This window comes from Rhinatrema bivittatum, chromosome 7, assembly GCF_901001135.1.
Source record: "Rhinatrema bivittatum chromosome 7, aRhiBiv1.1, whole genome shotgun sequence".
NCBI classification, from domain to species: Eukaryota; Metazoa; Chordata; class Amphibia; order Gymnophiona; family Rhinatrematidae; genus Rhinatrema; species Rhinatrema bivittatum.
The window spans coordinates 191,836,233-191,863,451 of NC_042621.1; the positions used below are offsets into that span (position 1 = coordinate 191,836,233).

At 45.0% G+C, this 27,219-nt stretch overlaps 1 protein-coding gene across 2 annotated transcripts in view; it reads left to right on the forward strand.

Annotated features, from left to right (window-relative positions):
- Positions 1–27,219, forward strand: part of DNAJC12 (DnaJ heat shock protein family (Hsp40) member C12) — a 97,926-nt gene that overhangs the window by 30,703 nt on the left and 40,004 nt on the right. For both annotated transcript variants that reach the window (XM_029609710.1, XM_029609711.1), the window contains exon 3: positions 23,632–23,771. In XM_029609710.1, coding sequence (XP_029465570.1) covers positions 23,632–23,771 — 140 coding nt within the window. The remainder of the gene's footprint in view (positions 1–23,631; positions 23,772–27,219) is intronic.

The window sequence follows — 27,219 nt, forward strand, 5'->3', positions numbered from 1 at the left end:
TTTTGATACGGTTCCGCACAGGAGACTGGTGAATAAAACGAGAAGCTTGGGAGTGAGTGACAAGGTGGTGACCTGGATTGCAAATTGGTTGACGGACAGAAGACAATGTGTGATGGTAAACGGAACCTTCTCTGAAGAGAGAGCGGTTTTAAGTGGTGTGTACCGCAAGGATCGGTGTTGGGACCGGTCCTGTTCAATATCTTTGTGAGCGACATTGCGGACGGGATAGAAGGTAAGGTTTGTCTTTTTGCGGATGACACTAAGATCTGCAACAGAGTGGACACGCCGGAAGGAGTGGAGAGAATGAGACGGGATCTAAGGAAACTGGAAGAGTGGTCGAAGATATGGCAGCTGAGATTCAATGCCAAGAAGTGCAAAGTCATGCATATGGGGAGCGGAAATCCGAATGAACTGTATTCGATGGGGGGGGAAAGGCTGACGTGCACGGAGCAGGAGAGGGACCTTGGGGTGATAGTGTCTAATGATATGAAGTCTGCGAAACAATGCGACAAGGCGATAGCAAAAGCCAGAAGAATGCTGGGCTGCATAGAGAGAGGAATATCGAGTAAGAAAAGGGAAGTGATTATTCCCTTGTACAGGTCCTTGGTGAGGCCTCACCTGGAGTACTGTGTTCAGTTCTGGAGACCGTATCTACAAAAAGACAAAGACAAGATGGAAGCGGTACAGAGAAGGGCAACCAGGAAGGTGAAGGATCTTCATCGCATGACGTACGAGGAGAGATTGAAGAATCTAAATATGTACACCCTGGAGGAAAGGAGGAGCAGAGGTGATATGATACAGACTTTCAGATACTTGAAAGGTTTTAATGATCCAAAGGCAACGACAAACCTTTACCATAAGAAAAAAATCAGCAGAACCAGGGGTCACGATTTGAAGCTCCAGGGAGGAAGATTCAGAACCAATGTCAGGAAGTATTTCTTCACGGAGAGGGTGGTGGATGCCTGGAATGCCCTTCCAGAGGAAGTGGTGAAGACCAGAACTGTGAAGGACTTCAAAGGGGCGTGGGATAAACACTGTGGATCAATAAAGTCAAGAGGCCGCCAATGAAGAGTAGGTGACTCGCCAGAATGATGGCTACTGCCTGGAGACAATACCCTTATTCAATAAACATACACATGGTTACTGTGACTCCAACATCACTCTAAGCTTCAACAGCAAGAGGAAATGTGGAAAAAAGGATTTGCACTCTCAAAGACGGGAGTAGCTGGCTTGTTACGGCGGTTACTACCCCAAACCAAATATCCAAATTACTACCTCCACCTTCCTCTATCCCTGATGCCTTTCAACTAGCTTGATCACTCCATTCTTATACTTCACTTTCAATGCATATCCAGCATAGTTCTCTGCTTCAACAGCAGGGGAGAAGAAAAACTGTTACTTCACACATCCAGCAGAGCTCTCTGCTTAAACGGCAGGGGAGAAGAAAAAAGGATTCACACTCACAAAGCGGGGAGTAGCTGGCTTGTTACGGCGGTTACTACCCCAAACCAAATGTGCCTGATACTTCACTTTCGATGCATATCCAGCATAGCTCTCTGCTTCAAAGGCAGGGGAAAAGAAAAACTGATACTTCACTCATATCCAGCATAACTTCAACGGCAGGGGAGAAGAAAAAAGTATTCACACTCACAAAGCGGGGAGTAGCTGGCTTGTTACGGCGGTTACTACCCCAAACCAAATGTGCCTGATACTTCACTTTCGATGCATATCCAGCATAGCTCTCTGCTTCAACGGCAGGGGAGAAGAAAAAAACTGATACCTCACGCATATCCAGCATAGCTCCCTGCTTCAACGGCAGGGGAGAAGATAAACAACCAATAAGGGCTGTATAACATAATCTGGGTAAAAACAAATAAGCATGGGTGTAGCTTGCTTATTGCGGCGGTTACTACCCCTACTACCTCTAACTAATCAAGCTAGATATTTCACTTGGATGCAGCTCCATCACCGCTCTCTACATTAATGGCGGGGGTGGAAGGGAATTAGAACCAAGAGCTAAGAGAAACGGATAAGTATGAGAGAAAAAATGAGGGAAGCTTGCTGGGCAGACTGGATGGGCCATTTGGTCTTCTTCTGCCATCATTTCTATGTTTCTGTGTTTCTATGTTTCTAAACTCCCAAGGATAAGCGCTGGCTTTCCCAAGTCTACCTGGCTAATTACTGCATATTGAATTTTCCTTCAGGAACTTAATCTATCCACTTTGGAACCCCAATATGCTAGTTGCCTTGACCACATCCTCTGGCAACAGATTCCATAGCTTGATTGCGTGCTGAGTGAAAAAAATACTTCCTAGGATTTGTTTTAAATATGCCGGTTGCCAGCTTTGTGACGTGTCCCCTAGTCCTAGAGTCATTTGAAAGAGTAAATAACCATTCCTTGTTTACCTGTTTTGCCCCACTTATGTTTTTATAAATCTCAATCATATCTTCTCACTTGTCTCTTTTCCAAGCTAAAGAGCTCTAGTCTGTTTAGTATTTCTCCATAAGAGAACTTTTCCATTCTCTTTATCATTTTTGTCATCCTTCCTTGTTCCTTTTCTATGTCTGCTATGTCTTTTCTGAGATACGATTACTAGAATGCATACAGTACTCAATGGGGCAGATTTTAAAAGCCCTACGCGCGCCGAGCCTATTTTGCATAGGCCCGGAGAAGCACACAAGCCCTGGGACACGCGTATGTCCCAAGGCTTGAAAAAAGGGACGGAGCGTGGGCAGTCTGGAGCGGGGCAGGGGCGTGGCCAGAGGCCTCCGTAGGGCCTCTAGGCCGGGGGATCGCGCTCCGGCACTTGGCCAGTGCGCGCAACCTACGCCTGCCCAGAGGCAGGCACAACTTGAAAAATAAAGGTCGGGGGGGGGGGGGGTTTTAGGTAGGGCTGGGGGACAGGTAAGGGAGGGGAAGGTGGAGGGGCAGAAGGAAAGTTCCCTCTGAGGCCGCTCCGATTTCAGAGTGGCCTCAGAGGGAACAGGGAAAGCCATCGGGGCTCCCCTAGGGCTCGGCGCTCGTAAGGTGCACAAGTGTGTGTTGCGACCATCGGTCTTCGACGGCTTCATCCTGCCTACCTCTCACTACTTGCGGCTCCTCCCGCTCACCTTGGACTACTGGCTGCCGCAGCGTCTGTTTGCCATCCTCTCCGGCGTCCCCGGACCGGCTTTGGTGCTGCCTCCCGCCATGCTCCTCCAAGGTACCTTAGGGTGCGCACGCTGCCCTCATCTTTATTTCCATGATGGCGCAAACCTCAGGGGCATCCCCCTGATATGATGTCACGCTACCTGTATATTTAAGACTACAGTATTTGCTAGCTCATCGAGTTAGCAACGATATCTCTACGGATGGGATTCGCTCTCCGTACCGAAGCTGCTCTGCCACGCCAGCACTATCTGGAACTCTTACACCCTTCGGCGTTACTAACAAGGTACCCACTCCTCGGGGGCCTCTTCTGCTTCTTTCAAGTGCTATCAGGAAACCTGTACTCGCTCCTCGAGGGCCCATGTTCCCTGAGTCGCTGCCTGCATCTTCAAACCCTTCTACTTGGAAGGCTTCACTAACAGTTTCCATCTGTGAGTACAACTACCATCTATTCCACAGTACTGCTTCACTGGAACCAAGTACTCGCTCCTCGAGGGCCTGCCCTCTGTTCCGGTGCCAGACCTCTCGTCTAGTGGAATCTCTGTTACTGCTAAGTGAGTACAATACAACTGAGTCTCTCTGCTCTAAGGGATCAGGTACTCGCTCCTCAAGGGCCTACTCTCCCTGTCTCGGAGCTTCTCCTAATTCTACCTGGGACTCTGAATGCTTCTTATCGTGTACTCATAACTCTCAGTGTCTTTCCACTATAGCACAGCCTAGCAGAGGATTCGCTGTTCGAGCATTCTGTGGGAGACCTGCCCAGCCAGGCTCAACATCTACTACTCACTACTGCCACCTCTGGTGTTTTCCAAAACTGTTTAATAAAAGATTCAAATCTGTGTTTGTGTGTCCAGAGTCTAGCCTGACACTGTGGTCCCTCACGGGACTGCCCCCCGTGGGCGTGGTCAGTTGCCACAGTGTCCAGGATTCACCCAAACATCAATAACCATAACAGCGTGCACCCCCTTGTGCACGCTGTTATAACATGCGCATGGGCTGCACGCGCATGTTATAAAATCGGGCGTAGATTTGTGTGCACCGGGTTGCGCGCACAAATCTACGCCCACGTGTAGGCACTTAAATCTGGCCCAATGTGCAGTCACACTGTGGATCTATACAAAGGTATTATGATATTCTCAGTTTTGTTCTCTTTTATTTTCTAAATAATTCCTAACATTCTATTTGCCTTTTTGACCACTATCACACACTAAGTCAAAGATTTCAAGATATTGTTCACAAGGACTCGGAGGCCCTTTTCCTGGGTGGTGACTCCTAACATATAATCCGGTATTGTGTACCTGTAGTTGGGATTATTTATCCTTATGTGCATTACTTTACACTTGTTGACATTATACTGCATTTGCCATTGAGAAGCTTGGTCTCCTAGTCTCACAAGGTCCTTCTGCATTTCCTCACAATCCGATGCTGTTTTAACAACTCAAAACAATTTTGTGTCATATGCAAATGTGAACAACTCACTGGTCATTCCTTTCTCAAGATCATTTATGCACAAGTCCCAATACAGACCCCCTAGGGCATTTTCCCATTTGGGAAAACTGACCATTTAGTCCTACACTGTTTCCTGTCTTTTATTCAGTTACCAATTCATAATAGGACACTGTCTTCAAACCTATAACCTCCCAATTTCCTGTGGAGTCTCTTATGAGGGACTTTGTCAGACACTTTCTGAAAATCCAATTACACTATATCAACCAGTGCACCTTTGTCTGCATGCTTGTTTATACCCTCAAAAAATATATAGTAAATTGGTAAGGTAAGAATTCTCTTTGCAAAACTAATTTTGACTCTCCCGCCATTAAACCATGTCTAGTTATGTGGTCAGTAATTTTATTTTTAAGAATAGCTTTGACCATTTTGGCCAGCACCGATGACAGGCTCAGTCAGCCTATAGTTTCTCGAATTGCTCCTGGAGTCCTTTTTAAAAATTGGTGTCACATTGGATACCCTGCAGTCTCCTGGAACCATGGCTGTTTTAAATGATAGGTTGTAAATCACCAGAAATAGGTCTGCAATTTCATTTTTAAGTTCCTTCAGAACTCTGGGGTGAATACCATCCGGTCCCAGTGATTTGTTGTTTAGTCTGTCAATCTGAGTTATTATGTCCTCCAGTTTCACAGCGGTTCCATCTAGTCCCTCTATCATCACCACCAAGAATGTTTCTAGTGTGGGTATGACCCTGACATCCTCCTCAGTAAAGACAGAGACAAAGAATTCATTTCATTTTTCTGCTATTTTCTTGTCCTCTCTGTCTATCCCTTTTAGCTCTTGGTCATCTAGCAACCCATCTGACTCCTTTCCAGCCTTTTTGCTTCAAATGTACTTGAAAAACCTTTTTTTTTTTTTTTTTTTTTACTTGTTTTTGCTTTTGTGGCAAGCTTCTTTTCAAATTCTCTCTTAGCCTGCTTAATTTTTTTACATCAAGTTGCCAGTGCGCATACTCTTCCCTATTTTCCTCATTAACGTCTACTTTCCATTTTTTGAATGATGTCCTTTTGGCTTTAATTGCCTCTTTCACCTTACTAGTAAACCATGCTAGCATCATTTGGTTTTTCTTTGAAAATTGTTTAATGCACAGAATATATTTTGTCTGGGCTCAAGGATGGTAATCTTAAACCGTATTCATGCCTTCTAGTTTTTAACCTTGTGGATTGCTATTTGAAGTTTTTTTCTAACGAATTTCCTAATTTTATCATAGTCTCCCTTTTTATAGTTAAATACTACTGTAGTAGTTTTCCTTAATATTCATCCTCCATTGATTATGTCAAATTTTATTACATTGTGATCATTGTTATCAAATGGATCCTCCATCTTTACCTCTTGCCCCAAATCCTATGACTCACTGAGAACTCGATCTAACATATACCCCTCCTCTTGGTTCCATGACTAATGGCTGCATGAAGGAATCTTTGATGGAATATAGGAAATTTATTTCCTTTGCATGTCCTGATTTGACATTTACCCAATCAGTTCTTGGATAATCAAAGTATCCCCACTCCTATTCTCGTCCCTTTTACTCTTGGAATTTCAATCTATAAGATTTCCAGAGTGGAGTTTGTCTCCAGCAAAATTTTTATCCTGCTTGACTCTACACCATCCTTAACATATAGTGCCACCCCTCCACCAATTTGATCTGCCTTCTCTTGTTGATATAATTTGTAACCTGGTATCAGTATCACATAAGTTATCCTCCTTCTACCAGATCTCCGAAACTCCTGTTATGTTTTTATCAGGGTTTCTACACTGTGAGTCAGGGAGGGAAGGAGACAGGGACACAGGAGATCAGTATAAAAGTTACTTTATAAAACAGTATTGTAATACAAAAATATGTGCTAGCAAAGATATAATATCAGGATGGAGGATATTACATTAGAAAGTGACACAGGCAATACATATTGCATATTTATTTATTTATTTATTTATTTATTTATTTCGGGTTTTTATATACCGGCATTCGAGAACGCAGTCCCATCATGCTGGTTCACATAAAAAATAAGGGTGCATCGTAAACAAAACTAAAACAATGGTGCGGAAAAAGGCAGTTACATATAACAGGGAGAATAGAACTTGGCAGAGAGAGAAGAGAAAGGACAGGTTATTAATTCAAACATGTAAACAATACTGTAAAATAATATACAAATTCAAACATGATAGTTAGTCATGGTGTATGTGAAGATAAGGATTTTTTTTTTTTGCATATAGAAAGGTAGTAAAACTAAAAACAAAACTATTGTTAATTACACGCTTATATACTGAATAGCAAAAAAAGAAAGATAGGAGAGAACAATACATCAGAGGATCACATCCCTTGTCCTGATCCCAACAAGCAAGTGGTGCAATCTCAGTGTTGTCCCCTCAAGGAGTTTGAGTAAGGTTTAAGAAATTCTCCCCTAGGTTGAGGAAAAACTGTGCAAGAGACTAGATCTTGCATTTTAGCTGTCTTCCATCTGTTCTAACAATCGTGGCAGGAACAGAGCTTTTATGCTATGCAGTCAGACAGGGGGAGGCTATTTTGTCCCCACACATCTAGATGTATTCCAGTCTACTCATCCTAAATATAATACAAAAGGGTTCCCAATCTTTCAGGAAACCTGGACCCTTTTCAGCTTCAAAATGTTTTATGGACCCCCACATTTTTCTCATTAATTTTAGCATGCCATAAAAAAAAAAAAATAGTGTGCACTTCCAAATAATTCATAATGTATAAAACTTTGATCTAACCTGAATAATTAGGGAGGGCAATTTTGAAAACTATTTAAAAATTGTCTTTATAATTGCGTTGAGGCCATTTCACCTTCTAATCCAGCTGCAATGGGCAAAAAGAAGCAAGTTTAAAAAAATTTGAGGTTGGCAACAGATCAGCACTGGTATCTGCAGTTCTACAATCTAATTTTCAAAGGGAAACTGCCTGTGGAATTTCTTTTTGAAAACTCAAGCTGACAGGGAGAACTTTTGTAGCTATATACTTTGTATCTTCTTTGAAGGGCTTACAATCTGAGGCCTAGATTTATCAATGTGCTGTAAATATTGCATGTTATAGGATAAGGGGTATGTTTTATGGTAATACCTACATACTTGCATTTTTCTACTTGCAAAGTACTCATTTTACCACTGGCTGGTGGGGAGAGAGAGACACTATCTCCAAGGCCCTTGTAGTAATTAGCTATTTATATCTCTATAGGAGGCCCACCTAGGAACTCGAGGTGAGGTTTAGGTAGTAGTGTAGGGGTTGGGGGCCACTTTTACATGCAGAGTGAGATGTACAAACAGAACAGTACACTCTTGTAAAGATTTGATGTCCTTTGGAGTGAGGAAACTCACACAGCGATGAGATTTGTACAGTGTTCTCTCAACCTAGCTTGATGGACTCTCTACGTGGGTAACATCAAGCTAGGTTGAGAGAACAATGAACAAATCTCATCGCTGTGTGAGTTTCCTCACTCCAAAGGACATCAAATCGTCACGAGAGTGTACTGTTCTGTTCGTATGTCTCACTCTGCATGTAAAAGTGGCTCCTAACCCCTACATTACTACCTAAACTTCACCTCGAGTTACTAGGTGGGCCTCCCATAGTAGCATAAATAGCTGCTTACTAGGGTTCCACCCTAGAGGTGCTCTCTCATCTTAGGCCCTTTCCCAGCCTAAAAATGCCCAAAATGGAGTTTGCAAAAATAAATAAATAAATAAAAAATTCCATTAGGGACCTAACACATATCACACAGCTTAACACAATTGAAAAAGGTGTAGATATTTCCTGCATTAAAACTTTGCAATAACATGCATTATGGCTTCACAATGCCAACCTAGTTTTTCTGAACCCCCCACCCCACCCCAGACTCCTCCCCTTTTAAAAATTTGCATCACACCATGCGTTATGGTGCTTATCGCATGCATTAAGGCATTTTTCACATGCAAAAACACCTTAACACAATTTGATAAATGACCCTGTAATCTTGTACATGAGGCAATGGAGGGTAAAGTGACTTGTCCAAGGTCACAAGGAACAACAGTGGGATTTGAGCACTGGTTTCCCTGAGTCATAGCTCACTGCCCTATCCACTAGGCTACTGTACACCAGGATGTCAACATTACATTTTTGCATGCACTTTGCCTCCCACAGTCTAGCCCTACTCTTTTTTTTTTTTTCCCCTATAGGTTAAAGTCTGCATGCTGTTCACAGTGCAGGTACTTTTACATTCAGTAGCAGGGAATAGTAACTTTCAAAATGGCATTTTTACATGGATAAACAGGTGTTAACCCACATAAAAAGTTTTGAAACTTACTCTCCCTGAAAATTGACCCCTTTTAGCCTGCTTTTATTTTCTAATGTATTGTTTTCCTTTACTTATTGTATTTACTTATTTAATATTCCAACTTTCGGCACTTCAGAGCATAGAACATTCAGTACTGTAGATAATTCCCAGTCCCAAAGACAGCATTTCTGAGAATGCAACCCTGGAGGATCTGGATTTTAATTTCCTACTTAAGAGCCTAAATTTAGCCTCTAGAACCTCTCTCCTACATTTTTCTGTCATTGCTACCCACATGCACTATGACAGCTGGTTCAATCCCATATCTCTAATATCTCTAATATCTTAACTAGGTGGAACGTAAGGTCCACCATCTTCACACCAGGCAGGCAGGTTACCAAGCAATCCTTGTATCTACCAGCCACCCAGTTAACTACTTTTCTAATGATTGAATCACCTATTACATTGTACATCCTAACTCTTCCCACCTGGACATGAACCCCTGGAGATGCATTCTTGGTATGAGAGGATAAAGCATCACCTAGAGGGCAGGTCTTAGCTACAGGATCACTTCCTGCCACACCAAGGTGATGGTCTCCTGCCAGGTAACCTTGCTTCTCCAAAGCAGTACAAGGGCTGCTTGACTGGAATTGGGACCACTCTGCTATGTCCCTGAAGGTCTCCTCTATAATTTTCTCTGTCTACCTCAGCTCCTCCAAGTCTGCCTGTTGCCTGAGCGAGAGTTGTTGCAACCTGCAGGGAGGAGCCCTGTGGATCCCCTCCATCTGCAGACAGAGCTGGCTGATGCAGAGGCCCAACTGGAGCTTCACCAATACCAGCCCTCGTTCCCCTTAGGTTGAGTTCTTGGGTGCCAGGGCCAGCTGGACTTATTAGCAGGCCTCTGTGGAAGTGAAGATCTATTGTGAAGAAGATGGTGTGGGCCAGCACAGTAGAAGAAGGCGGATTCTGGATGAGCAGTGGTTAGGGCAGGTGTCACGCAAACAAAGCAGGATCAGGCTGTGGTCAGAGGTAAGCAGAGTTCACTCAGTGTCGTGGTTCAGGTAGTGGTTAGGAGCATGCAGAAGTCAAACAGTGTCAAGGTCCAGTCCAAGGTCAGGCCAGAAGTCCAAAGTCAAAGACAGACGTCTAAGCCAACGAGAAAAAGAAGAAAGAGGAGGATGAGGGACCACAGGAGCAAGACGAGACGCTGAAGACAGATAAAGGGAAAACTGACCACGAAGACACCAACTCAGACGACAAACCAGACAGCCAGGAACCAGGAACTGGAAACAGGAACTCAATAATAACACACAGCAGAACCAGGAATGTAGAGGCAAAGCACTTCTCCAATGGAGTTGACCTATTGCCGAGGCAAGAAGAGGCAGGAGAAGTAGCCTTAAGTAGTCCCTGTCCTGTGATGACATCATCAGGTGCCTTCTAGCTTTTCCCACTGTGGGACCTTTAAAGGGAGCTTAGTTGGGCACGCACACACCTATAGAAGGCCCGGGTAGCAGCATCTGATGAAGGCTGCTTGTGAGACCTACTGCCTGCATCTTCCGGGGCTGTCAGCATTGGCAGAGATGGCTGCAAAGCCGGCAGTACCTGAAGGGCTGCAGTGCCCTAAAGCAGGGACCTTCCCCGGCATTGGGAAGCATCACATCTGGCATGAGGCTAGAGGTAAGAGTGGCAGTCCATGGGATGGACTCACAATCTGCTGATCGCAACACTGCCATTCTGGTCTCCAGAGTTTGAACTTGTTCTCTGAGAGTCAGGAGCTCTTTGCACAGGGTGCACACATACAACATCTTGTTAACATATAATCATATATGTGGCAGTTAGTGCAAAAGACTGGATAGCCACCATGTATTTAGAAAATTTCTTTTTAACAATGGTTCATGTAATTCATAAGTGCTTGATTCTATGCCCAGAGGAAAAAAGCTTATTGAATGTGGTCCATACAGTGAATATCAATCAATTATGTACTGAAATTTATATGGTGGGTTGGAAGGATCCTAGGTTATTTCCTTAGTGACAATTATCTGTTTTCATTTGATTTACGTCTGTTAACTTTTAAATGAGATTCATCTGATTTTGAAAACAAGCTTGTTTTCCTGATTCAAAAGCTAGGATGTATGAATGACAAACAAGATAAAAATGATTCACCAGTGCATGAGTCATACCATTGGTATGAATGTGAGTCTTTACAATAGTAGTTACGTCTGTGGAAACCCTGGTAACCAACTTGCATCTCAGTGACACAGCCGAAACCCTAGTAACCAGATGCTTTTATAAGCATTTCACTGACACAGGCAACTTCATTCTAGTGTGCCTGTAAAAGGTGTACAGGTAAAGCCTAGGAGAGATTGAAAAGAAATTAGTAACATAGGACCCAGCGCAATGAATATGGTGGCTGTGCATATATAAAAAGGCAGAGAAAAAGACTTGCCATTCAACCCATACAGAGAATAAAAAAAATTCATGTGATGCCAAGTAGTAAGAATGACTCCACCCCGTTATCCCATCAGACTCTTTTGTCTCTCCAGGACACCATTGATGATCCTTGTTTTATAAACTGTACCTCCTCATTCTAGGTATATGGCAAAAACTATTAGAAAATAGGCCATCCTTTATAGGGGCAGTTCAAATGACTCTTAGTCACTGTTGTAATGGATCATTATTCCAGTATCAGGCATCAGTTTCTGGTTTTTTTTTCCTCAGTGCTGTTGAGATAGCACCAGATGGAAGCAAACAGCTGCTATGTGGTTCTCAGAGCTGAGACTGGCAGGCCTGGATTTGTCAGTAAACATGCTAGGCCTGTGCCTAGGGTGGCAAAAATCCTGGGGGCAATATGATGGCTGAAGATTTGCTGCCTTCCACCTGTGCTGAATCTCACTCAGCAGAGAAGAGCCCTCTGCTTTCTGATCCAGCCCTTCTCTTCCCAGGCAGTGTTCAGGGAACCAGAGGGGAGGTGGAGCCTAGAGCAGACAGAGCAAAGGGAGATCATTTTGGGGAGTTTAGGAGGGTCTAAGTGGGGACCATTGATGTAGGTAAGGGGAGAGGCTGGAAGATGAATGTGAATCAACTGGCAGGGACATGTCTGTGAGGGAGAGGGGAATGAGGGGGGCAGAGGGAGGATTGTGTGTGAGAGTGAAGATTGGTGCCATGTATGTTTGTATGCCAGATTAGATGGGAAGTCAGAGAGGGGCTACTAGGGGAGCAGGACTGAAGCATGTTAGAAACACCTGCCAACCCCCATCCCCCACTGCAATTCAGCTCTTCTCTCCCTTGATGTTGGATTCTGTCACCCAGATCCTGGAATCCCTTCCTAATTTTCTCTTCTCTCCAGCTCCTGGAATACCCCTCAACCCCTCCTACTTTCTCCTCACTTTCCATAATCCCAGAACCTCTCTCCCTCTATTTCCTCTTTCATCATCCCAGATTCCTGATCTGCCCCTTTCCTTAATATTCCTCATCTCCCATCTTCTCCATTGCCATTCCTATCCTATCCTCCTCCCGTCCCTAGTCCTCCCACCTTCTTCTCACTAGGGATATGAAATTGTTGGTCGATTCGTTTTGGCGGTCGATTCGTTTTGGCGGTACACATGTATCTCGTGAATGGAGAGTAGGTTCGTAAAACTGATGGTATACGCATATGCGCATGTGCGAAAGTTTTGTTATATGTAAACCGACCTGATTCGATACTTATATTGAGAATGTCGGTATATAAAAATCCGAAATAAATAAATAAATAAATAAATAAATATGAAGGTGGCCACCCACATACACGCATACCATCAGTTTTGCGCGCAGTTAAAAACCTAATCAAAGACCCATCTTCCTCCATCTCAAATAGCTACACATTTTCAAAGAACTCCTGCAACTAATATGCCACTACTCTTTTAGAAAAAAATCAATAAGTTAAAAAAACAATTCACCTCCTGCGCACCAACTAAAGAACCTGAAGAAATATTTGGGCAAAAAAAATGGGACACATTTGACATTGTATCAAAACTTGAAATTAACCATTACAAAAATGAAGCCAGCTACCCATCCACTGGACCTAATTCCCATAAGTTCCCTGAAAATAGTACACAGTGTAATCATCCCAACAATCCCAACCATGATCAACCACTTGCTAAAAGAAGAATTGGTCCCCGATAGGGTAAAACAAGCTGTGATAAAACAAATCCTTAAAAATAAAACTGGCAGAATTGATGATTGGTACAATTATCAACCAATATCCAACCTACCTTTTATCACTAAAGTCCTAGAAAAAGTGGTGCTATCACAATTAGAGAACTACCTAGAAGACAATAATATTCTATTCCCAAACCAATTTGGATTCAGAAAAGATCGCTCAACAGAAACCCTACTCATTTCCTTAACCCAGTGGTCCCCAACCCTGTCCTGGGGGCCCCAGGACAGGGTTGGGGCCCACTGCCTTAACCAACCCAATTCTACAAGGGTTTGACAATGATGAATCCTATATCCTGGTACTACTTGAACTAACAGCAGCCTTTGACACCGTGACCATACCCAGCTATGCCATCAGCTGAGAAATATAAGACTAGATGGAAATGCCATCAAATGGTTCTCTTCCTTCCTAGCAGATAGATCATAGACAATAACTTATCTGACACCTTCCCAATCGATACAGGTGTTCCCCAGGGGTCAGCTACATTATTCTATATTTATATACTACGCCTATGCACATTACTAGTGGAACTATGAATCATATCCTTCCTATATGCAGATGACATACAATTCTACATCACATTCGACAAATCCTTTGGAAAAAACTGCTTTGACCCTGTCAACAAACTTGAAGGCAACACAACAAAAACTATTTCAGCTGAAACTAATACTAAACACACACACACAAAAACCCCGAAATCATTTGACTAAGGAGAAACTCCACGATAATCAAACCACCAACCCTAGTCCTAGAAAATTTTACCATTATACCATCGGATCAAGTACAGGACCTAGGAATACAGATTGATGAAAACTTTTCAATGAAAAAACATGTAAGCAAATTAATTAAAACTGGATATGCCAAGCTGAGAATACTACATCAGCTGAAACCATTACTTACAATACAGGACTTCCGCACTGTTTTACAAACACTAATATTTTCAAACACAGATTACTGCAACTCCCTATTACTTGGGCTACCCTCCAGACTATTAGAACCACTATAGCTGGTACAAAATGCCCCAGCCAGACTCCTACTACGGACAAGGAAATTTGACCACATCACCCCCTCACTAATAGCACTGTACTGGCTTCTCATACAATCCAGAATTCATTATAAATTAATAACTCTAATTTTTAACATCATCAGCATCATTAACCCATGTTTAATAGGAGTGACACTTCAACCATACACTCTGCAGAGGCCTAAGATCGCAAAACAAAGGACTTCTAAAGGTGCCTACAACACAGATCACACACTTAACACAAATAAGAGACCGAATGTTCTCCATAGCGGTTCCCAAGTTGTGGAACTCTCTTCCAGAGTCACTCACGGGCCAATACAGTAAAGTGTGCTCCAGTGGAGCGCACTGTTAGCCCGCGTTTGGCGGCGTGTTTTCGACGCACTATTTTAACCCCTTATACAATAAGGGGTAATAGCATGTCAAAAACGTGTAGCATGTTGATGGGCCTATTAGTTATTCCTGCGTGATTCAGAAAGTAAAATGTGCAGACAAGCCACACATTTTACTCTCAGAAATTAACTCCTGCCAAAGGCAGGCGTTAATTTTGGCCGGCACCGAGGAAGTGTACAGAAAAGCAGAAAAAACTGCTTTTCTGTACACCCTTAATATCATAGCGATATTAAGTCAGAGGCCCCAAAAATTTTAAAAAATTAAAAAAAAAATTAAAAATCGGCCCGCGGCCTGCAGGTTGGAAGATGGATGCTCAATTATGCCGGCGTCCGTTTTCAGAACCTGTGGCTGTCAGCGGGTTCGAGAACTGATGCAGGTAAAATTGAGTATTGGCTTTCAAACCCACTGACAGCCGCCGCTTCTGACAAAAAGGAGGCGCTAGGGACGCGCTAGTGTCCCTAGCGCCTCCTTTTACTGCGGAGCCTCATTTGCATTTCTTGGTTTTCTGAATTGCGTGCCCAGGAGAGTGGCCTGGGCGCGTGCCGGGAGAGCGGGCGCTCGCCTGCTCTCCCGCGGGTTTTTCTGTATCGACCCGTAAGTCAGTAACAGAAAGAAAGAGTTTTAAATGAGAACTGAAAACATGACTCTTTCAAAATGCATACGACCTAACATAAATACCAATGTGCCAATAACATCACTGTCAGAACCTAAGATTATGATAATAGATTAAGCATTTAGTATTGACCGATGTAAAATGTAAAAAGACAACTTACTGATTTAACTGATAACATATCAAAAATCACAGGTTGCAATCCACCATATTACCCTAGTTAACTAGAACTCATTATTATGTCAACCTAGAATATGATGATCCGTTAGTCAGCCGGCAGGAACCCACCAGGCTGGCATCCCTTAAACTCATGAGGGACAAACTTGAAGAGCACATCATGCTGAAGAATTAATATTCTCACAGGACAAGCAGGATGGTTGTCCTCACAAATGGGTGACATCGAGGATGGAGCCCACCACGGGAAACTTCTGTCAAAGTTTAATAGAACTTTGACTGGCCCCTACTGGGCATGCCCAGCAAGGCACTGACCCTGCAGCCAGCAGGGGTCTCCCTTCAGTCTTCTTTTTTCCGCGCAGCAGTTGCCACACGGTGAAAGGAGCTCTTCTTACCACGTTCCTGACAGGAATTCGGTTTTTTCTTTCCGAAGAAAATTTGCCCCTCAGGGGTCTCCCTTCGACAAATTTTTGTCACCTTCACGGAATCCGGTAAGTTTTTTGCCGTTTTTTATCGACTGCCGTCGATTTTTGGCCCTCGAGGCCTGTTGGCACTTACCGATCCCGTGGCTAAATTTGGCCCTAGGCCATGGCGACGGGGTTCCGTCGATGTCCGGATTGCACCCGGACTATGTCAATCACAGACCCCCATAGGGTTTGTGTTTTGTGTTTGGGTAGTGAGCATGATGTCCTGACTTGCACCAAATGTGCCTTAATGACACCTAAGGGTCGCAAAGCCAGGATGGAGAAGATGGGGCTCCTCTTCCATGCACCCACCCCAACGCCATCGATAGCATCGACGTCATCGGAACCGGCACCGTCGAAGTTGTACCACCACCGTCAACCCTCCGGTGACCGTCCACCATCGATGACTTCCCGGCCGTCGACTCCTGTCCCCTCCCCGGATGGGCGAGGAGATCGGAAGGACAAGCATCGCCATCGACGGCACAAGTCTCGGCCTGTCGAGGATCCACAACCATCGACCTCTGAACAGGCCGAGCCACCGTCTAAAAAGCCTCGGTCAGACCTGGCACCGTCCACGTCTCGTTCGCAGGCACCGAGGAAACCCTCACCCTCTCGGGGTGTGGGAGCCGTGATCCCACCGGTTACGGTGGTCCCTCCGGCTCTGCCTCAGCCTCCCTCTCCCGTCGAGCCGGGTATCGTTACCCCTGGTCTCCGGGCAGAACTGGACCGGCTGGTCCAGGAGGCCATCGAGAAAGCGATGCAAAGGTTTCAACCTCCACCGGCGCCGTCTCCGGCATCGATTCCGGCACCGTCTCCGGCACCGACCCCGGCACCGACTCCGCCACCGAGGAGGGAACCGACCACCGAGCCTTTGGTGGAAGCTCTAGCACCGCTACTGCGCCGCATGGAGGCACTTATGACGGCCCTTCCATCGGTGATTCCAGTAGCACCGACAACACCATCGTCTCCGACAGGATTCTCATCGGCAGGAGAAACACCGTTTCTGATTCCCCCGTCCAGGGTGGTCCCATCGGTGCCTTTGCATATCTCTCCACCGATCTATCCTTCGGCTCCATCGATTCCAAGATCGGCACCGATTCCATCGGCAGCCCCGAAGCCCTCGATGCCATTCCCGCCTGCAGCACCGATTCCATCAAGGTTTCATTCGATGCCTTCGGATCCTCAACCAGGTCCTTCAGGGCTTCAAGCCCCACATGATCCTTATGATACCTGGGGTGATGATACATCTTCTGACACAGATTTACCTTCACCACCATCTCCTACAGAGAGTAGAAAACGATCTCCTCCTGAGGATCTCTCCTTTATTAATTTTGTAAAGGAGATGTCAGAAATTGTACCTTTTCAGCTGCAATCTGAGACCGATGACAGACACCAGATGATGGAACTGCTCCAATTTCTGGATGCTCCAAAAATCATAGCTTCCATCCCCATTCACCAGGTGTTTCTTGACCTTTTAAAGAAAAACTGGGAATCTCCTTCATCTGTGTCTCCAGTTAACAAGAAGGCTGACTCCACATACCTCGTCCAGTCAGCACCAGGGTTTCAGAAGCCTCAACTGGATCATCGCTCTGTTGTGGTTGAGTCCGCGCAAAAGAAGGCCAAGCGTCTAAAGCCACACTCTTCCACTCCACCTGTCAAGGAAAATAAATTCCTGGATAGTGTGGGACAGAAAGTGTATCATGGGGCTATGTTGATTTCACGCATAGCTTCATACCAACTTTACATGACTCAATATAACAGAGCCATTCTTAAACAGATGAAAGACTACGCTGACACATTGCCGGACCAATACCAGCCACAGCTTCAAGCCCTTCTTAACAAAGGGTTTGAGGCAGGGAAGCACGAGATCAGAACGGCCTATGACATCTTCGACGCTTCCACAAAAGTTTCAGCTACTGCCATCTCAGCCAGACGTTGGGCTTGGTTAAAGTCATCCAACCTTCGCCCAGAGGTCCAGGATCGTCTAGCTGATTTACCCTGCTTAGGGGACAATTTGTTTGGAGAACAAATTCAGCAGATTGTGGCAGAATTAAAAGATCACCACGAGACATTGAAACAACTTTCATCTGTTCCATCTGAGGTGTCCTCCAAACAACCACCTAAGAAGGACTCTAAAAAGTCGTTCTTTCGGCCACGTCGTTACTATCCTCCATCGGCCAGGCCTCGTCCTGCTCGATCCTCCAACAGACCTCAGCCTCGTCAGCCTAGGAAACAAAGACCTACTGTAGCCCCACCTCCTGGGCCTGCGGCGGGCCTTTGACTTCCCTGTACGGAGCACATGCCACATCCCACTCCCAGACATCCCTGTGGGGGGTCGACTGTACCACTTTTTACAACGCTGGATACAGATCACCTCAGACCAGTGGGTGCTAGCAATTATCGCACAGGGTTACCACCTCAACTTCATAACTCTTCCGGCAGACTCCCCGCCTCTTCAAGCATGGAGTCTAACCAGCCATTTGACTCAATTACAACAGGAAGTATCCCTTCTTCTGCAATCAAATGCTATAGAACCCGTCCCTCCCTCTCAACGAGGGAAGGGATTCTATTCCAGGTACTTCCTCATACCAAAGAAATCAGGGGGGCTACGTCCCATTTTGGACCTTCGGGCCCTCAACAAATACCTTCAAAAAGAAAAGTTCAAGATGGTAACCCTGGGCGCGCTGCTCCCTCTGCTGCAAAAGGGGGATTGACTGTGCTCTCTCGACCTCAAGGACGCTTATACCCACATTGCGATTACACAATCCAATCGCAAGTATCTGCGGTTTCTGGTAGGCCGCGACCATTATCAATACCGGGTACTACCTTTCGGTCTGGCATCTGCTCCACGAGTCTTTACCAAATGTCTCGTAGTGGTAGCAGCATTCCTCAGGAAGGAAGGTGTCCACGTCTACCCCTACCTGGACGATTGGCTAATCAGGGCCTCCACCCCTCAGATTGCTCAATCCTCCCTAAAATTGACAATTCACACACTCCTTTCCTTAGGGTTTCTTGTCAATTACGAGAAATCTTGCTTAGTCCCATCTCAAACCTTATCCTTCATTGGAGCAGACTTGGACACCTTACAGGCAAAGGCCTACCTTCCGCTTCAACGGGTCCAAACTCTCATGTCCCTAGCCCGCCAGCTCCAGTCTCAATACACTGCCACGGCTCGCCAATTCCTCATTCTCCTAGGACATATGGCATCCTCGGTTCAAGTCACTCCCATGACCCGACTAGCCATGAGAGTAACACAATGGACTCTGCGACACCACTGGATTCAAGCTTTTCAGCCTCTGTCCTCCATAGTCACAGTTACACAAGCGCTACGTCTGTCTTTAACCTGGTGGACGACTCAGGTCAACCTCCTTCAGGGCTTACCTTTTCTCCCACCAGATCCACAAGTAATCCTAACCACCGACGCTTCCCACATCGGTTGGGGAGCCCATGTGGACGATTACCAAACCCAAGGGTTATGGTCACCAGACGAAGCCGAACACCAGATAAATTTCTTGGAACTTCGAGCAATCCGCTACGCGCTCAGAACTTTCAAAGATCATCTCTTGAATCAGATAATCTTAATCCAGACAGACAACCAAGTGGCCATGTGGTACATAAACAAGCAGGGAGGCACAGGCTCCTTCCTTCTGTGTCAGGAAGCTGCGCAGATTTGGGCAGAAGCCCTCTCCCACTCCATGTACCTCAGGGCCACTTACCTACCGGGAGTCGACAATATATTGGCAGACCAGCTGACGCTTCCCACATCGGTTGGGGAGCCCATGTGGACGATTACCAAACCCAAGGGTTATGGTCACCAGACGAAGCCGAACACCAGATAAATTTCTTGGAACTTCGAGCAATCCGCTACGCGCTCAGAACTTTCAAAGATCATCTCTTGAATCAGATAATCTTAATCCAGACAGACAACCAAGTGGCCATGTGGTACATAAACAAGCAGGGAGGCACAGGCTCCTTCCTTCTGTGTCAGGAAGCTGCGCAGATTTGGGCAGAAGCCCTCTCCCACTCCATGTACCTCAGGGCCACTTACCTACCGGGAGTCGACAATATATTGGCAGACCAGCTGAGCCGTGTCTTCCAACCGCACGAGTGGTCACTAGACCCTCTGGTAGCGACCTCTCTGTTTCGCAAGTGGGGTTCTCCCCGCATAGACCTCTTTGCGTCCCTTCAGAACCACAAAGTGGACGATTACTGCTCTCTCATTCGAAGCCAGTACTCTCGGCCGAGGGATGCCTTCTCCCTCAAGTGGACGACAGGTCTGCTCTATGCATTCCCTCCACTTCCTCTTCTGTCAAGGACTCTCGTGAAGCTTCGCCAGGACAGAGGAACCATGATCCTGATAGCACCCCACTGGCCACGCCAGGTGTGGTTTCCCATACTCCAGGATCTCTCCATCCGCAGGCACATCCCTCTGGGAATGGATCCGCATCTGCTCACTCAAAACGACGGATGCCTCCTCCATCCCAACCTCCAGGCCTTGTCCCTGACGGCATGGATGTTGAAAGGTTAGTCCTTCAGCCTTTTAACCTTTCGGATTCTGTTTCTCGTGTCCTGATAGCTTCACGAAAGCCCTCCACCAGAAGATCCTATTCATATAAATGGAAAAGGTATACATCATGGTGCACTTCTCAGTCCCTTGATCCCCTTTCCTGTCCAATCTCTAAGTTCTTGGACTATTTATGGCATCTATCAAAATCCGGTCTTAAAACCTCTTCCATTAGGATGCATGTCAGTGCGGTAGCCGCTTTCCATAAAGGTATAGAGGGTGTTCCTATTTCAGTACAACCCCTGGTAACACGCTTTCTTAAAGGCTTGCTCCATCTGAAGCCACCTTTACGTCCTCCGGCCCCATCTTGGGACCTTAATCTGGTTCTTGGTCGCCTTATGAAACCACCTTTCGAACCTCTGCACTCCTGTGACCTAAAATATCTCACATGGAAAGTGTTATTCCTTTTGGCTATCACTTCAGCTCGCAGGGTTAGTGAATTACAGGCCCTAGTTACCTATCCGCCTTACACTAAACTCCTGCAGGACCGGGCAGTACTCCGCACTCACCCTAAATTCTTACCTAAGGTAGTTTCGGAGTTTCATATAAATTAATCCATTATACTACCTATCTTTTTTCCCAGGCCCCACTCCAACTCCGGGGAACAGACTCTGCATACCCTAGACTGCAAACGAGCTCTAGCTTTTTATCTAGACCGTACACTTGCACACAGGAAGAGCACTCAATTATTTGTCTCTTTCCATCCTAACAAGTTAGGACAACCTGTGGGTAAGCAGGCTCTTTCCTCCTGGTTGGCGGACTGCATTTCTTTTTGCTATCAGCAAGCTGGCATTCCTTTTCAAGACCGTGTTAAGGCACACTCTGTGAGGGCCATGGCGACGTCAGTAGCACACCTTCGATCGGTGCCGCTTCCTGACATCTGTAAAGCTGCAACCTGGAGTTCTCTCCATACCTTTGCAGCCCACTATTGTTTGGACAAAGCTGGAAGACAGGACTCCATCTTCGGCCAATCTGTCTTGCGTAACCTTTTTCCAACCTGATGTACCAACACCCTTCCACCTTCCCGGTAGGGTACGGATGCCCTTTGCCAAATTCCACCCCAGTTGTTGTGCCTGTTGCACGTCGTTGGGGGCATTTGGTGCAAGTCAGGACATCCTCAGCTCGGTACTCACCCATTTGTGAGGACAACCATCCTGCTTGTCCTGTGAGAAAGCAAATGTTGCTTACCTGATGTAACAGGTGTTCTCACAGGACAGCAGGATGTTAGTCCTCACGAAACCCGCCCGCCACCCCGCGGTGTTGGGTTCGTTTTAGTTTTTACTTTTTTAGGCACTGCCTGTAGCTTTGAAAATCAGACTGAAGGGAGACCCCTGCTGGCTGCAGGGTCAGTGCCTTGCTGGGCATGCCCAGTAGGGGCCAGTCAAAGTTCTATTAAACTTTGACAGAAGTTTTCCGTGGTGGGCTCCATCCTCGATGTCACCCATTTGTGAGGACTAACATCCTGCTGTCCTGTGAGAACACCTGTTACATCAGGTAAGCAACATTTGCTTTTCTAATATAACCATCCACTTTAAAGGGGCTGATGTGCAGCAACCAAAGACACCACAGGGCTCAAAAGGCTGTGGCAGTTATACCAGTCTCCAGTGATGGATTTAGGATTTTGCCTCCCCTAAGCACTGCTGGTATTATGCCCTCCTCTTCAGTAAGGTTGGACAATAGAGAACAGAAAGTCAAGGCAAAGCCCCACAGTTTTCCTGCGGCAGCAAAAATATGAGTTTCTGCTTTTAGACAAAAATGCTGTGGTGGTTCTTCACCTTTACCATAGTCATGCAAACCCTCTTGCTTGTGCCAGATTAGATTTCTGTTTGCAGAAAGCACTGGTTCTTTATGTCACTCTGTGAGTGTCTTTGGAAGAATGTGATGTGTGGTCACTTGGTACTGTGCCCCTCTGAAGAATATGGTTCCATGGATTTCTACACTGAAAGATGGTCCATTATTATTTTACATGGGTTCATTCAACATGCAACATATGTACAGCCTGGTATAACTTTCGGAACCACTGATTACTGAGATTTTAAGACTTTCTGTACTTAAGATTGGAATATTTTGCTAGATAAATGGGTAAAGAATAAATAAAATGGTATCAGAAGCTGTGGAGACATAGGCACACTGATACATATTTGATGGAGTTGTCCAGAAATGGCAAAACATTGTATCACCTTTTGGGTTGTTTTCCAGCAGATTAATTTTGGGCCTGCCAATGGAGAATTACTGTTGTAGTAACAGATTACCCAATATTTGGTGGCAGCTTGTTGCAAAATAGCGTCATTATTCTAAGCCTACAGCTGTGGAATATGTACTTCATGAAGAAGCTATCTGCTTTACAAAATGAAAAATCTGACACATTTTCCTAGATTTGGGAACCCTTTATAGCTTATGTGGGCTCTATAGGTGCATACCATTATTTGTTACGAAATTGGTCCTTTTGTGCCCTTCTGACTTACAAAGTGTATAAGAGTACAAATTAACCTCATGATATAACTGGATGAGGTAGGGAAGGGTGGAGAGATTGGAGGGAAGGAGAGAAGTCAAAAGGTGGGGAAAGGGATAGAGGAAGGGAAGGAGAACAAAATGAAAACAGAGAGAGAGTTTCTTGTTTATATTCTTAATTTCCACCTGCACTGCTACCGATGTGTGCAATCACACTTATGTTGTGCCAGTTCAGCGTGTGCTACGTGTATTCACCTTTCTTCATTAGCATGTGAATTGAAAACGGCTCCCCCTCGTAATCTGCAGAACTAGTGCTCGCCAGGTAGTATTTCCTACCTCTCTGCATCACAAGGGGTGGGCAAGAAGGGTGACTGCCCCGGGTGCCAAGCCAGAGCAGGCGCCACCCTGCCTGCAGCTAAATATTTAGGGATCAGTTTTTCATGAGCTTCTCCCTTATAAGATCAAGAAAGAAAACCGAGTTGATTCAGGAGCATAATGTGCGGCACAAACCTTGAAAAGACAGCAGAAAATAAGGTGGTTTTCTTAACCATTTTTTTTCTCTGCTACACATTTACAAGAGTTTTGAGATAGATTCATGAGCCCTTCCAGCTCTTCCTTTGACCTTGGTTAAGCACACCTGAGGTTTTCCCCTGCAAAGGGCACAGCTTGAATCTGATTAACTGCTCAGGAGGGGGCTAATTAAGTTTATAGTAAAAGCGGGAATGGCTTGAAGCATGATACAATGGGGGCCGTGAAAGAGTCAGTCATGTTGCATGTCTGCTTCAAACTCCTTTATGAGATACTTGGTGTAAAATAACAGACTTGTTTTGCCCCGCTTTCTAGTGGAGAATTTCCAGAGGCTGCAGCAGGCCAAGGAGATCCTTACCAACGCGGAGAGCCGGGCTCGCTATGACCACTGGCAGAGAAGCAGAATTCTGATTCCATTCCAACAATGGGAGGCACTGAACAACTCCGTCAAAACAGTCAGTTTTCATTTAACAGTTTAGTTGATGTTTTATGTTCTCAGGTCTATTATTGATTACTCTCTTCTCTTTCTAGACTGTTTCCAAACTTTTTTTTCTCTTTGACATACTGTTGAGATTCAGTTTGGAATAAATGCAATCCCAAATTAACTAGTTTTCACCCTCACCATCTGTTTTTCCATGGTATAAATTAAGTACCTGGATTTTAAGATGATAGGTCCTCTTCTAGATGATTCAGCCAAAACTGAACATTTACTATAAAGGTAAAAAATCTCACTCTGCACAACAAGACACTCCAATATTGTTTCAAAGAACAGACTTTGCATAAGATGACTTCATAGATAGGGGCGCCAAGAATGTACCATATTTCTTGGTGCCTTATACCCTCATATATAGATATGAAGTGCTATACAGTTTATAATCATTGGTCTGGAATAAATACATTTCCTCCAAGTCCCATATGTAATTTTTGAGACATTTTTCCAAAATGCAATTAAAATATATAATTTTCAAAAAATTAAATTTGAAAAATGCCAATAAAACATTCTTAATTAAGGTGAAGCAAAGTAGACTGAAAGACAAGCCACTTATCTCAGAAATTGGTGATCTCAATTCAGGCTTCCAAAGGACGTAGTTCACAGGGATTCACTGGAAATTGTTGAGAACATTTAGCAAAAATGCAGTCTCATCTACAGCAGGTGCGTATGATTGTGGCATTGCACTCAACCTAGGTGCCAAGTCTCCACATGGACGGGTTTATCTCCAACATTAAAGATTCATAAAGTATTTCATGTGTCACTACTCAAGCCAGTGGTACTCTCATGGCTTTCTAAGGTACCACCCACACCACAGGATATGGCTGTTGATGGAGATGCTATATACAAAGTCAAAGAGGTTTTGGATTCCTGCCGTAGGTGTAAAAGAATTGAATATTTAATTGCATGGAAGAACTACAGCCTGGAAGAAAATTCTTAAGAGCTAATCTCCAACATCTTGGACCCCAACCTCTTGAGAGATTTCCATTGTCGGTACTGTTACATTTGGCTGGCTGCTGAGGACATTCTCCTTAGGCACGCATTCTCCTTAGGCACGCATGCGCCAGACCTCTGCTAATTGAAAGGGCCAGTGGTGGGAAAAGCCCCACGGCACTAGATGATGATGTCACTGCTAAAGCCTAAAAAGGGATCTCACTTGCTCCTGCCCTCATTGCCTTAGCAACAGGTCTACCTACTCCTGTAGTAGAGAGTGCTGCCTCCAGAGTATTGTCTTCAGTTCCAATGTCTTGTCTTCAGTCCTTTTTCTTCAGTTCCAGCCTTGTCTTCGGTTCTCGTCTCTTTCCTCGTTGCCCACCTGTTCTTCTCCTAGCCTGCCTGACCTGCCTATCTGACCCTCCTCTCGGGCGGATACCCGATTTGACCTCGGCCTGATCTTGGACCTGCCTGACCGCTGCCTGTCTCTGACCATCGCCTGGAACTTGCACTCATCTGCTCTCCTCCTGTCTATGACCCAAGCTATCAAAAGACCACCATTTCTGCCATCAGCAGAGACCCCACCTAAGACCTGCCATTTTGGTACCCAAATGTTCAACCCAAGGGGAATGAGGACTGGTATAGGCGAAGCTCCTGCTGGGTTTCTGCTTCCTTCAGGTCTGCCTGCCAATAGTGGGAACCTGCAGGGCTCTTACCTGCAGGTTATGTTAATTTTGCCTCAGTCCAAGGGTCCACAGACACAACAAGTGCAAGCACAGTTGTAGTGAATTGTTAATCACTTCCAACTTGCATTAGATGATACCTTTTCTAGAAACTTGAATTGAAACAGTAAGGCTTGTAAGTGATCTTGGCCACTTGATTTGCATCCTCTATTGTGCTTTTCCAGTAGACTCCTCAGAGGACTGCATGACATAAGTACCTAAGATTTGCCTTACTGGATCAGACTAAAGGTCCATCAAGGCCAGTATCCTGTTTCCAATTGTGATCATTCCAGGGCACATGTACCTGGCAGGATCCCAAGAGATAGCATGCTGTTTATGTATTTATTTTATATATTAAGAAAACATGAGCTCTCAAACATATGACTCACATGTTGAGCAAAAGAAAAATGTTTTTCCTCCTAAGCTGCTATCTCATAGCATCTTAGCACTATCCCTAACACCCACTCAGGATTAACTTCTTGGTCACTGGGAAGATCCAGCCAAGCACTGCTCAGGTCCTGCCTGCATCTATACATGTACTTCTACACTGGCAACTTTCCACACATCAACTGGATTCTCACTTGCCTCTGAGCAAATACCCTGTCCCTCAAGCTATCCTTTGGTGGTTTATGGGGTTTATAGGGCTATTATGATTATCACAAAACCCACTGGTCACATGGGGTCCTTATTCTTAGTTGGGAAGGATAGCGATTGTAAAAATGTCTATACTCCCAAAGTTTTTTGTATCTATTTTCTTCTCTCCCAATTTTTATATCTTCTGCTATACTTAGAAGCTGGCAGAAGAATGTATTCGATTTTATTTGGAAGAGGCGGCCCCCACAAGGGGTGAGACGAGTGCTCTTTCAGCCAAAAGTAGGGGGGGGGGCGGGAGTCAGAGTGCCTAATTTGGCATGGTACTTTGCAGCCTCTCAACTCAGGCTGCAGAACATCCACAAAGCAGTGGATATCATTGGAGCAGATCCCTTGGACCTTACATACTACTTTCAGGGTTTGGGACCGTTGGAGAATAAAATTGGTAGGAAATTGCTCATATTTCTACCAAACTGGACTTTTCTCTAACTCAACTTTCCCTGGGCAATGATCACCATTGTTCACATCCTTGAAGGTGGGGGTTCTCACAATTGGACACCTAATTAAATTAGGTAGGGTCCTATTGAGGGAAGAGATGGAAAATCTTATATTATCGGGCCAATTAATTTTCTGGCTTCTGCACGTTAAGCTTTTTATCGCATCTTTGAAGAGAGCCCAAGCTTTACGTGAAGGCAGATCCTTATTTGAAAATTATTTTTTGCATAGTGATTCACTAAAAATTTACAGCCTCCTCATTAGTTAAGGTACCTAACCTCCCCCACATGTGGCTAGTTGGGAGAAGGATTTAGGTCAAGCTTTGGGGCATAAAGTAAGGGCGAAGGTCTGCCATTTGGCTAGCAAGTATTCCATCTCAGCCCACCTACAAGAACAGTGTTATAAGATGCTGATTAGGTGGTATCTCACACCCGATAGACTTCATAGGATTTACCCACGACAATCTCAGGTCTGCTGGCATTAATGTGGTGCATTGGGATCCTTCTTTCTCATCTGGTGGCAATGTGATAAAATAACTTCCTTTTGGAAGCTGGTGTTTGACATTGGGGAAATTATTAGATGCCTCCTGTCTACCGCTCGCTGCTTCAGCATTGATTAATTTCCCTCTTCCAGGCTGAATAGACACCAACGAAGTTAAGTACCCAAGATTTC